The following is a 14,396-nucleotide window of genomic DNA, read 5'->3' as shown; positions in this document are numbered from 1 at the left end:
CCTCTTGTTTTACAAATATTTATGGCTGTGAGAAGTCCGGAGATCAATTGCTGAGAAGTTTATTAAAAAGTTGACTCAAGTGAGTCAGATAGTTTTTCCCCTGCTCAGAAAGATTTTGACTGCATGCCATAACTAACCATATACATGCTACAAATCATTGGCATGATTCCTACAAATTTTACCCACTAGCTGTATTTTTAGATATAAAGCATAAATAGTTGTTATATTTTAAAGTTGACTTTCCTTTTCCACAGGAAATATCAAGAAATCTAGTATTTTTATAATGGTCTACCACTACTTCATGGGCAGTATTTAATGTCAAAACTGTTATATGTATCTTCAGAATAATTACATAAATTATTCCTCTTTATTTTTCCAGAAAAGAGCCTCTGCTGTCCTTCTCATTCTCTTTCCTCTTTTTAGTCCCGTATCTACCAATATAACATTTTGGTGTTATATCTATCTATTAACTATATCTTGTATCTGTCCATAAAGAAATTTTTTAACTCTTTGTTTGCTGCAAAATTAATATCTAACGCTTTAAGAAGCTAATTCGTAAAAAATCCCACAAAAACATTATCCTTGTTGAAACCATAAAATAAACATGTTTTGCAAGAAATTATTTTAAAAGGATCATGAAAGGAAATTAAACCAGAAATCATTGCAAAGAAACTACTTGGGAAAAAGAAGTCAATATCTTGAAAAGAAGAGAATACCTTAATTAGAAAGCAAATAAACATTGTGAAACATGGCCATGATGATTTCTTTCTTCCCCTCACCCAGAATTAGTACATATTTTTTCACCAACTCAAACTGAGGTTTAGAAACTGTAGAAACTGGCACATAAATACAACAGTACGACTTGAATATAGATCAAGTCAGACACATTTGACAGTTGAAGAACTGGAAGGTAACATTGAAGTCTATGGAGATCAATAAAGCCACATCCCTTTTCTTTCTCTTTGACAACAACCGCAAAAATGTTGATTTTTGCAACAACAAACTGGAGAGGTTCATTGCTAGAATGTTAGACCTCAAATATATTTTCTCAAAGCTATCTTTTTCATTACCTCCCAAACAAAAAAATTAAATTTTATTTTTATGAAGTTAGTGGGATTTTGTTTGGAGATGTAAGTTTGGGGACCATGTCTTACTAAGTAGCAGGACAAACAAAAATAGAACAGTAGTCTAGAAAATAAACTAAACTTAGTTTTGGAAAGATTGATTTGAGCTAAGATCCTATGGACTTCTTGGAAAATTTAAAATCTCAGAGTCTCACAACTGCTCCTTTGAGGAGAAAATAGTGAATTCACCTTCCATTTTATGTTGCCTAAGGTTTTGTTGAGCGTTCTCATGGAAGTAGTTGGTGAATTGCTGGGTTTTGGTTGCTTTGATAGTATTGAAAAGAACTTCTTTTTGGTAGAAATTTTCATTTGCTATGTGAATGCAAAGGGTTCAAGAACAGGTTGAAAGATGTGAGAAGCTTTTTTTCCCAGAAGAAAAAGTGAAGAGGTGATATAAAAGTCCCTCGCTCCTCTTACTCCTCCAAAACAGAATTTAATGCACTGTTAGGCTATAGGGTTTCCCCAAATCCAGAAGAAAGTCAGAAAAGTTAAAGGACATGGTTTATGTATCATTAGCAAGTAATATGAAGTGAAGCAAATTTGTAACATAGTTCATAAAGAAATCCTTGTTGATTGACATAAAATAGGGTTAATATATTCATAAATTATGTCTTATGTTCCTCATAATTGCTAGTGAAAACACTTCCAAATTGAAGCAGAATGCATCATGTAGAAAATTAAATGTTCAAATGACTATAAATCTTAAAACCATTTCTTTACTAAAAAAGAACAACCATATGCAAACCATGATGATCCAGAAAACAATATAGTATAAGACACAAATAATTATAATAAAAAGAACATATTGCAACTATGGAGTATAACAAGGCAATAAACTGGGAATACAAGACTGTTCAGCAGCATTAAAGCTATGAAGACAGATATTAGAAACTGGCAGTTAAAAAAATAACCTCAATTAAAATCAGGTAAGGAATACATAAAACTGAAATATACTTGAAACAAGCCAAAACTAATTTAAGTTTAACTGGAGTTCACATCTGTGTAAAATACTGAATAACCTTGCAAGAGATAATTTACTTTCAGGCTCATAAACTTCTGAAAAAAATCTTCTTTTCCCTCTGTAATGCCTTTAGAGATCCAAGTATCAGGTACTTTCAAAAGTGTATCCTGGAAGAGGAGAATCAATTTCCTAATAATTCTCTATGTAATTCAATCAGATGTTTTCAAATTAAAAAGCAGATACTATTCGGTGAGAAAATGTGTTTGTAGGATGTCACTTGTTTTTCTCCAAAAAATTCTCTCGAGATGGAAACAAAAATATTAGAAGTTCCCAGCATTGCTGTGAAAATGCATGCAAACATGAAAGTACTGTCAGGTCACAAAGCAGGACATATTAGACTCCCTGTTATTCAACTGCAAAGCTGTCTTGAGTTTATTTGACATTTGCTGATTCCAAGAGTAGCTGCTCTGTGTCTGGGAATCTCCTAAATCCCTGCCCAAGAAGCAGGACTGGTAAGTCTACACACGTAATCTCATTTTATTGCTTTACTGTCTACTAAATATGAAGTATTTGTCTGGAATAGCTTACTTTGGATATTATCAAGTTACTGCTTAAATAATATGGAGAAGCACCCTAGAACTTCAGAAACTGACTTTCTTTTCTCTGCATCAGGTTTAGGATAGCTTTCTGAAGTTTAAAATATTTTATCATAACAGGAAGAGGTTTGTTCCTGTACAAAAGCTTGTGACTTAAAATGATTTCAAAAACAAAGTCAGCCATGCTCTTTAGGAGCTCTGGAAGAGGTCACTTCATCTGCATAGTTAGCAACATCTTTGCTTTGTTGCAAAGATAAAAAAAAAAGTTACATCTTGTTACATCTTTGCACTGAGCGCAAAGATAAAGAAAAAAGCCGCAAAGAACATAATGTCATTCAAATAAAGCAATTCCAACAGAACAGCTTAGAACTTCACATACTCACTACTTTATTTCAAAAGCTGCAGATAAAAATATCTCTTTCTTAACTAGTAATTTCTTTTTTTAAACCCTCTTTGGGAATCTCCCATGTATGCCAGCCAATCAGCCAACATCACTGATCCCAGAGTGCCAGCAGCACATTCAGCATCGCTCACGGTCCCAGGGCAGCTCCGACGTCATCGCGACAGGACTGCAGCGCTGACCTGAGGAAGAACTTGAGGCGTGCTTTGAGAAATATTTTAGATTAATACACGCATCTGGAAACGGCTGTTTACAGATATTTTGGGGGGAAAAAAAAAGGAAACAGTCTGAGGTCAATGTCAGAATTGATTTTGTTTTGTTTTGTTTTGAAAGCATCTATTTTCAGAGTCCCTTTTACAACACTGATAAAAGAACACAAACTATCACTTTGGGGTGAAAAGTTAAGCCTCCCCAGTGGCGTTGTTAAGATCACCGAGTGCTCTCAGATTACTTCTTGGGGGTGGGTGTTTAATCTTCTCATCAAGACAAGGATCTGAGACCACCCCTTCTTGGCAAACTCCACAGGAACAAACAGTTCTGTGGTAGCTACTATAACCTGACAGGTCCTGAAATAACAAAACTGCTTTATTTGGTGGAGAGATGGATCTCTTGATGCTCCCATATCTACCAAGACACAATAAAGTTTAAAGTAATGACGTCCATTTTTGTTTCAGCACAGAAAGGATAGTTCCCAGATACAATCATCCACTTCACTTTGGAACAGAGTTATTTCTGAGTTTGCTTTACCAAAAGCAAAGTTGCCATATTAGTAGGAGATTCAAATTTGTATATTCCCAGGCCCCTGCAGAATCTGCTGCATAGACAGAACAAGATACTGGATGAAGGGAAATCTGTGGCAATACAGCTGATCAAATGATTTTCTATTTAGAATAGAAAAAGGCAACTCCACCATTCATATGGAATAAAGACCCACAGACTCCACATCATCTGAGAAATGTCCAAAGAATGCCCAAATTTTAACTCTAACTGTATCTATTTTTATGCTGTTAACTTAATGACATCACAAAACAAAGGAAAGCAATGCAGAAAGAGACCTTAATTTTCCCCCAAACTGCTAAAGAAAAACCCCAACATGTAACAGAGTAAGATTAACAGATGAATTCATATTCATGTATAAGACCTCACAACTTAAGCATTTCAGTACAGCTGTGGCACTATACAACACCCGCAAGCACAATTCTGAAGTAATCCCTGTAGGCTAAGAGAAGGCAGCTGCCTTTTTCAAAACATAATGAATTTGGTTTGATAAAGGATGCTAAAACTCAGGATGGAGTCTAATTTTGAACAAGGGGAGGAAGAGCAGGGGACTAGGTGCCTTTGAGCTGCTCCTTGTGCAGGGAGCAGAATACCAAACTCTGCTTTTTTAAGTCCTGTCCTGCTCTGTGCCTGGGCAATTGGCCACTTCCTTTATTTCTCATAATCCTTCTTGAGACTTTTAAAGTCTCATCAACAACCTTGAGACCTGCTTTTCAGGTGTGGGAACATGATCCTGTCCACGCTGTGGCCAAGAGCAAGACTAAAAAGAACTTAACAGGTGAGTAGAGCTACTGCACTCTGTTTGCCAAATCCTCCATGCCCTCAAACACCCACTAAGAAGTTTAGTTCTCCTGTGAGCTGGAAATTAAGTTTGAAGGTCAATGTCTTTGTTCATACTTTTGATCACAGCTCAGGAGTCCAGCAGGATTCCAGCAGCTGTGCAGGGTCAGGATGCAACCTTCCTGAGTCCTTCCTGTAACACACACCACAGTAGGCTGCAGCAGATTAGCAAGAAAAAAAGCCTTTATTCAATTAGAAGATGTCAAAGTTTTCTGGCATTTTTATATTCTTTTGTCCTTTTTCAGTAAAAAGGCTAACACTACCTAAGTTTTTAAGTTTTTTTGCTTTACTAGCTGTAGATTTTAAAAAATAAATGTTTCTTTTTGCTAAGAAAGGTACATTGCATGCTCACTTAAACAATTACACCAATTTACACATTTATTCTAAGCCTTCTTAAATATTATGGCAGAATAGTAAATTATTTTCCAACTTACTACAGGGGACTAATTTATTTATCCTTAATTTATATCTGTTTTCTTTATGATGCAAATTAGAATCTTATTAAACTGCAGAAAAAACGAAGATTCAAAAACTGGTTTTAGTCAGTGAGCCAGTTAATCACACTCACTTATAACAGAGAGGCATTTAACAGAATTTATTAAAACTGATTATGCACATAACATTGACTGTTTTCCTCCCAAACACCTGTAGTTAACACACTGAACTAACAGTTTTTAATCACTGTGTCCACAATCTTATGAGATTTGGGTTTTCACTCTCATCTTTTAAAAGAATACACTAAAATTGAAATAAGCTTTTAGGATTGTTGTCTTTCTTTTGTTTGTTTTTCTGTTAACTTCCTAAAAGCCTGTCAACTTTGAATGAAACAGTAATTGAATTGAAGCAAACTGAAGTGAGAAAATTTTGTTTCATTTGCATGAGCTGTCCCAAGAAGATCAGTCACTTCAAAAAGACTCTGGGTCAGCCAGTGTTGTCTTCCAGTTTAATAGTTGCTCTGCACAGAAGAAAGTAAGACTTGCTTAGATGAAATGTATGCACAGAGGGCTCCTCATCAATGTTTTTGAAACTTTCCAAATATTTCACATACACAAGTGTAGAAGAAGCAATGGCTAATCATACTGGCATTACAATTATTTTGTTTGTGGCAAAAATAGGTCTTTCACTGCTTGATATTTCCCTATGTTTATTTGAATAAATAAGGGAAAATACATTTGATCTATTTAAAAAATAATTTAATATACATTTTCATTAAATGCAAGTTCTGATTTCTCATTTCTTGCATTTGATAATGCTAGTTTAATTAAAATATCAGATTAGACAACATATATGGGATTATTTCTCAAATGAAAGTGTTCTAGGACCAAAATCTTGGAGTGAAATGTATTTACTAGTGCAATTCACAACTTTCACAGTCCAGAAACTTTAACAAAACTTGAGGATTTATGTAAGTAAACAAAAAGCTAGAGAAAATTTGTGCTTCTCTATCTATCAGAGATACATGCCTATTAACCTATAATACCTAAAGAGATTGCCATGAGTTATTCATCAGTACAGCAGATCTTATGGCATGAGCTGTCTCATGACCATTGAGTAGCCTCAGTTCTTCATGCTCAATTATTTATTCTTACAGTTTATACCAAATCCTCCAGCCCTCCTCCTCTATCTCAGCAACCTATGGCAATACCATCAGTTTTTTTTTTACCTGGTCATTACCAAAAATAAAACAACAGACTGATCTCAAATTGCCCCATGGGATCTTCTAACTGGTGACTTCTCTCTAACCACAGTCCCTCCCATAAACAAAACTCACTGCCCTTTTGCATTGAGCTAGTTCCTCTGACAGACTGGGTTTCTCATACTAAGCCCCATCTAAACTACATTACAATGACTCATGTAGAGTGTTATAAAAGACTGGCTGAAATAGAAATAGGTTTGATCCCCTGTATTTCCTTGACTACAGAATAAGTTATCAAGGAAGATATCAGGTAACTGGTACTAAGCCTTTTTGAGAAACTCTTGCATTTTAACTCAAAATATTTGGCCATCCATAATACCCCTTGCCTGTCCTCTCATTGCGGTTCCTTCTCCTGGTCCCCTCCCTCCATGGTTCAGACTGACATTAAAACACACCAAATCTAGTGGATGCAAATACTAAACTTTGAGTGACAGACACCACTTGTAATGAAACACCTCCTGCCATACCTACTACAGCAAGGTCACTCATTTTTCTCAGTTAAAGGACAACAAGTGCTATGATTTCATCGGATACCGAGGAAATTGATTCACCAAAATGGGCATCCTGGTATTTCTAACCATCTTAGATACTTATCTAAAATGCTGTTTTGACAGCTTTCTGACAACCTTAAAAAATGGGGGTTTTGTTTGTTTCACACTCTTCAATTTCTAGACAATCCAAATTAAACACAGAGAGAACGTGCTACCTCCTGCATGCCTACATGTGAAGATAGATGTGAGTAAAGATGTGTGAAAATTAATCCCAGCAGTGAATATGGATTTGTTTCCCAAGAAGAAAGGAATTCACTGCTTTGAATAAATGAATGAAATTAAATAATGATAAAAACTAATCCTCCTGGCCAAAACAAATTATTTTATGAAACAAACAGATGGAATTGTAAGGAGGACACAAAACTCTCCTTTTAAGTCTTAAAACCAAAATTGCTTCTGTTGTCTTTGATCTGATTTAAGTTGTATTAAAGGTCAATGAACATTGGAACAAATATTGCCAAATACTGTACTCAATGGATAAAAAGAAAGAGGAAGGTTTGGCTTTATTGTCCATAACACATCACACAATGAGCTCACCAGAATTACCAGCTGGGGCCTCGCAAACCACATTGACCAAATAAGGCAAAAGGCTTCGTGCCTGGAATCCTTTCCCAGTTACCTCACCCGGCTTCTGCTCGCCTTGCTACAATAATTGGAGAGGTCATTTTCTTAAACTCAGATGGAGTAAATCAACAGGCTGTCCAATGCAAAGCTGGGTTTGTGTAGTCTCTGGAGAGAACTCAGCTTTATTTAAACTGAGTGTGTACAGAAAAGGAATAACTGAAATATGCGCAATAAAAACAGAAGAGCAAGTAGTATAAATCAAGAAGAGCAAGTGATGTAGATTTGTATATTGCTGGTTAGATTACAAACACTAATGTTTTATGGGGAATGTTTCTCAAATTTGTTGGGTACCTTTAGGTTTTTGAAGTGCATGTGAAGAAGTGGTCTTTAATGTTATTCTTGTGTTATTCCAAAAACACTTGAACTTTGCACTCTTGGGTTTATATGGTCCTTGTATTTAAAATATAGTTTTGTAATGTCAACAGGATATATTTTATCTTCCATATTATTTTTGATTTCTGAGACCATATTTTTGTCTAAACTCATTATAGTTTTGAAGAAAAAATTAAATATTCTCATTCTCTATATTAAAAACATTTATAGAATATTCATCATGGTAGCAAAAAATCTTTTAAACTTAATTATTACATAAATAAGTTTACAAGATTTTATTTTTAAAATAAATTTTTTAATGTTTAAAAATTTTATTTTTAAAATAAAATGGTGATTCTCATAATTTATAACATTTTCCCCTGTTTTCCCTTGGGAGGGTGGGGTTTAGTTGTATTTATCTGCAACTGAATTTTATCTGGTGTTTCATTAGAAAAAATGAAAAAAAGCCCGGAAATCACCTTTAAGTGCTCTCTCACATAATCTTTACCCCCAGGAAAATCTGACAGTAGTACCTAATATAATTTCCTGTTTTGTATGTTGGTAACACAACTATCTAATAATATTTTTCTTCCACAAAATTTGGAAACACAGCTTAATAGGGTACTAAAATGTAAAAAGTCCCATTAGAAGACAGAGTCCAACACCCAACAGCTGCCTGGATCTCTAGTTACTGCTAACATTGCCAATATTAAAGGCATAACATTGCCAATACTAAAGGCATACCAATCTTGTGCTTCTATACCCAATCCCTTTAAATGTTTGTCCATAAGACATTATGATGCAAATTAATTGTGAAGTGACAGCTCTAGAAATGTGACATTACTATCAGCTATCCTGTGGAGTTCGCACCATCCACAGAATCACAAAATTACAGAATATGCTAAGTTGGAAGGGACCCAAAAGGATCATCAAGTCCAGCTCCTGGCTCTGCTCAAGACCGTCCCGAAGAGTCACACCATGTGCCTGAGAGCATTGTCCAAACACTTCTTGATCTTAGATAGGCTGGTGCTGTGACCTCTTCCCTGGGGAGCCTGTTCCAGTGCCCAACCACCCTCTAGTGAAACCTTTTATAAATAGCCAGTCTAAACCTTCCCTGATTCAGCTTAAAACCATTCCCTCAGGTCCTGTCACTGGTCACTACAGAGAAGAGATCAGTGCTTGTCCCTCTGCTTCCCCTAATGAGGACGTTGCAGACTGCAAAGAAGTTTTCCCTGTTTCCTCTTCTCCAGGATGAACAGAGCAAGCAATCTCAGTGTCTCCTTGTATGGCTTCCTTTCCAGACCCTTCACCACATTCATAGCCCCTCTTTGGAGATTCTCTAATAGCTTCCTGTCTTATGTTGTGGCACCCAAAACTGTACTCAGAACTGGAGGTGAGGCTGCCCCAGCCCAGAGCAGAGCAGGACAATCCCCTCCCTTGCCCAGCTGGCCGTGCTGTGCCTGATGCCCCCAGGACAGGGTTGGCCCTCCTGGCTGCCAGGGCACTGCTGGCTCACGTTCAACTTGCCACAGACCAGGATCCCCAGGTCCCTCTCTGAAACACTGCTCTGCATCTCATTCCTCAGTCTGTCTGTATATGCAGGATTGAACCATACCAGGTGCAGAATCCAACACTTTTTCCTGTTGAATTTCATCTGGTTGGTGAGGGCAGCACAGTCCTCTAATCTGTCAAGGTCCCTCTGCAGGGTCCCCTAACTTTGAGGGAGTCAACAGCTGCTCCCAGTTTTGCTTCATCTGCAAACTTGCCTAGTATCCCTTCCAGTCCTGTATCCAAGTCATTTATGAAGATGTTGAAGAGCACAGGGCAGAGGATGGAACCCTGTGGAACCGTACTAGTGACAGGTCACTGGTCTGATGCCACCCCACTCATTAAAACCTTTTGTGCCTGACCCGTGAGACAATTCTCACCCACAGCATGATGTGTTTATTCAGCTGAATGCTGGACATTTTGTCCAGAAGGATCCTGTGACAGCATGGAAAGATTACATCAGCTGGCTTCCCTTGATCAGCTAGGTAGGTTAGCTTGTCAGGAAAGGAAATCGGATTTGACAAGCAGGAGTTTCCCCTCATGAAGCCATGCTGGCTGTCACCAGTGACTGCACTGTCTTTCAGGTGTTTTTCAATACCTCCCAGAATAATCTTCTCCATAACTGTACCAGGCACTGAAGTCAGACTAACAGGCCTGTGTTTTCTAGGGTCCTCCTTCTTGCACTTTTTGACAACTGGGACAGCTTTCTCCAGCTTCTAGCCAGCTGGGACATCTCCAGTTTCTCTTCAGAGGGCAACATGTACACAGGAATGTTTTGGGTAGGAGAGGGATGACAGAAAAACAGAAGCAAGTTTGGATTTGATACAAATACCGTTCTACACACTGTTTTTGACTAACACTACAGGAAAAAAACACCAGCTCACACCTGCTGTGGACCTGGTAAGGTCCATTCAACTGATGTGTCTAGAAAACACCACAAGTAAAAAGTGACATTGTCAGTGTTCTGTAAAACTTGCTCCCAAAATCCAAACAAGAAAATATCTGTATCTTCTGTTTGACTATCAGCACAGATCATCCCAGAGGAGTTCAAAGAGCCAAGTATCTGTGCCAACCTTCCTTAATTGTAGATAAATAACCAGCAAGCTCAACTCATTCTATATTTATAAGAGCTCATAAATGCTCAAGGGCTGATCCCAGCGAACAGAAGTAGGGTAAACAATCTGACCATGTTTTCCACTTTACCAATAATGGGTTTCACAAAGCCCAAATTTCTACTCTACTTCATATGGGTCTCATTATTCCTAGATCATATGCTGCTATTTTGTAATTACTAGAAAAACAATACTGAATGTAATTAAGCTCTGACTTGTTTGTGTTGATACCATTTAGTTAAAGGCTAACTGTAATTGCTTCCACTGATAAAAATCAACTCAAAGGCAAATGCATCACACTTGGTTATGACGGCTTTCTGAATCTCTCATTTCTGAATTTGGCAGTTGAACTCCGTGTGAAGGGCTAGAAAATATGTTTGTTTGACATTTTATAAAACAATGACCTGGGAGAGCTCTCTTTAGGGTATCTATGTGTCAAGCCAAGTATCCTGGACTCTCCAAAACACACAGCACTGCATAATAAAGTGCATTAGACACTGGAATAAGAGTTAGCTGAGCCAGGCTCCCTCCTGAACTCATTCTGTACAGTGTAGTATGACCACAGACAAGTCAAAACAACTCTAAGAGGAGTAGATGCTCATATTTTACATGGAAGAGATATGGAAAAGAAACCAACCATTGTGATATACCAAACAGAGAGGACTCAACCTGTCCTGTAGTGCCCTTCCTTAAATATTCTTGGTGATACAAAAAACAAAGGAGTAATTTTCAATTAGATCAATATGCATGTGTTGACATCTACTGAGTGATATATTTATTCAAAGGAAACCTGAGTGTCATAGAGAGTTCTGCAGAGAGTCCTGTGAACCACTTATGGATTGTCTCTGTCATGCAGCAAGACTGTCAGTAGAATGGTGGGTTAAGCTTTCAAATAGGGTGCTCTGAAGAATGATATCCCTTAAACTATGAGAATAGGAAATGAAACACTACTACAAGGAACTGGATGACGCTATTAAAACCTACTGAATACTAAAAATCATTTTGCGCTGGGATTAAGTTCTGATTCACGCAGCATGGTAAATAATCTCCCAGTCCTGCATCTCACAGCAGCACAGGGGTGGGACAAGAGAAGAATGTTGTTGTACACAAAAACATATCAAGTGAAAGGGTAAAGAACACCCACTTCAGAGAAATCTGACCTCAAGTTCGCAGTACACATTCTTCACAAACATCTACTTAGTTCCTGTGCGGAAGCAGCCCCATGTGTTTGCTACACATTCACAATAGCAGTGCAAGAAGTATAAACCTTTGGTGTCTCTTTCCAATAGCTCTGTTCTTCTTCTGTGTTTCTTTGAGTACAGCACAAGCACAACCTCACCTGCAACATCAGAGAGCTTTTTTTTTTGTACTCATTTAACCTTACAAATGAATGTTTCCCAAAAATTTTTATGAGCACTAATATGAGATGCAAAATGCTTTAGAACTAGTGTATTCATGCAGACGGAAGAACCATAACCTCTATTTGACTACCACAGCATCATCTATGCATAGCCCAGAGACTGTAATGAAAGCAGACACTGACAACCACTCAAAAATTCAGCTATTCTAGACTAACAGTCAATTCCAACATACTTTTCCCCAATATATCTGATTTCCTGAGCTGACTAGTGAACCCTGGTATAGACAACCTGCATTGTCTCTCTCACACAGATATAATACTTAACAGAAAAGAACCAGATAAAATTACCAACTGGAGCACTTCCACCATGGGAAAATCCCTGAAGAATATTAAGATGAATACTCTGGCAAAATGAACATGAACCATTGCACCTCATCAGCCATGTAAAGAGGAGAGGGAAAGCAGAGGTAGAGATCGTGCTGAAACTGTCTTCTGTCTTTATACAATGCCTGTTTGAGGGACTCAGCAGCTGTTTGAATCCTCCCTGTGGTTCTGGGTTAACCCAAGACACAGCATAATGTAAATGCAGACATCAGAAGATGAACACAATGCCAGATGGTAGGAATGTGCAACAGTAGCAAGAGCTATCTTCTATGCAGATTATCAGTCTTTAAGCTCCATTTCTGAATTGTCTCCTCCTCTGAAGCAAAGAATTAAGTATAACTTACTAACATATTAATGAGGATGGCATCAAGTATGTTTGAATACAAAATGCTTGTTTTCAGTCCAGCTTTCAAAACACAGTGATAAACTCAAATAAACATGAAATGAAAAACAACCTCAGCCACTTACTTTTGCTGCTCCTATTTGCTCTTTTCGAAACTTCTCCAGCGGTGCTATTAGCACATCATTAGCATTCTGGATCTGCAATATTAAACATAAAGGATGTTTTCTTAATACAGAGTATTTGCAGAAAGTGGAGTCACTGTAACTCTGCCAATGTGCAAGACTGAAAAATGCATGTCTGAAACATTCTGGTAAGAGCAGAAGGCAAGTAATTATGTTTTATTTACACAAAGCATACAAAAGACATGTACACTAGTCTACCACAGAACATTTTTATGAATAACTAAGGGAATTTCAATGGAAGATGCAGTAATTTTCTCTCCAATATGCAGAAGGTTTTCTGGTGCTTTACTTCCATTTCTTGTATCTTGCCTAAAACCAGAATAGAAAACAAAAACTTTCAGGAATATATTTTGGCAGAACAAAGAAGACAAACATGTGAATACTGACAGCACTGACTAAAAAAAGTCTGTGTTTATGGAATCTGAAACTTTGACAGCTGAGTATTTTCACCTATCCCTTTGGTTTATAGACCTAGGTACACTGAGCAGAAGACAGTGAGGCAGAGAACTCTAAAAAGATATGTGGGTACATAAAAGAAATACTCTAGATTGGGTTCCTTCACTTTTCTAGTTTTTAAACTAATTTGAGATGTCCTGCAGCTATTTTTATCCCTTTAACCTAAACCAGAGTTCTTAATGAAACACAGTTTTCCCCTCTGGCCTCTGTTTATTTAGTGTTAATCCAGTCCTGGGAACTCCTCCCTGAAACCCATTCCCAGCAGCAATCACCCAAAGCATCTGTAGTCATTTGGGACTGGAAACACACAAGCAGCAGAATACAAATGGCAGCCAAGCCATCATGCCACTCTCCAAGGAAAAGAAGCATAATTTCCCCATGTGCCTTTTAGGTACAGGAAAAATAACCAATTAAATTTACTTTGCTGATGAAAATCAGAGAAACTAAAACCTGTCAACATATCAGAAATAAAGTACAATAAAGCACATTACAATATTCTATTATACTGACTACAGGCAAAACTCTGGGTTTTCTGCACAAACAGCTTTCTTCTCCTCACCAGTACAGTCTTTACCAACACTCATAATTTGGGCTTTGGCAGGTTTAGTTGTCTGGGCAAAACTAACATGTACCTAAGCCAAATGTGAATGAATACAGTTCTTGTGGTTCTTCCATAACAGTAATTGATAAGTTACATTGTCAGTTGAGCACAAAAACTTCCCAAAAGGCTGTAATAAAAACCATATAGAATAAACCTACTGAAATACAAACACACTTTCTTTCATCCCAAACCTAACATTACAATTCAAAAGACCACAGAATCACCACATCTCTTAGCAGGACAAAGTTTTAGGAGAAGCTGAGACTCTCTTTGCCACCCTCATGAAGTGAAGTCCAAGACAGAAATGGCAACACTGGAATGCTCAGTGATATCATGATCAAAATGTGCTACATTTAAAAACAAAAATAAGGCACAGAGGATGAGGAGAAATGTTTTCATTGCATTCAACATCTTCCATCAGTCCCACTGGACCAGACTACAACACTACCTTACTCTCCAAGTGGATGCTTCCCAATAAAAAATAGATTTTTAGCCATTATCCAGCAATCTTACTGGGACTCAACACCTT

General features: G+C 37.4%; 1 protein-coding gene across 1 annotated transcript in view; it reads right to left on the bottom strand.

The window, feature by feature from the left end:
• The window catches only part of ARHGAP42 (Rho GTPase activating protein 42), a 143,558-nt gene that overhangs the window by 54,162 nt on the left and 75,000 nt on the right, over positions 1–14,396 (bottom strand). Inside the window, exon 4 of the mRNA XM_059493656.1 lies at positions 12,754–12,825. Within this exon, the coding sequence (XP_059349639.1) occupies positions 12,754–12,825 (72 nt within the window). The remainder of the gene's footprint in view (positions 1–12,753; positions 12,826–14,396) is intronic.

This window comes from Ammospiza nelsoni, chromosome 2 (assembly GCF_027579445.1).
Source record: "Ammospiza nelsoni isolate bAmmNel1 chromosome 2, bAmmNel1.pri, whole genome shotgun sequence".
Classification (NCBI taxonomy): domain Eukaryota; kingdom Metazoa; phylum Chordata; class Aves; order Passeriformes; family Passerellidae; genus Ammospiza; species Ammospiza nelsoni.
This window is presented reverse-complemented; position numbering and strand designations above follow the sequence as displayed.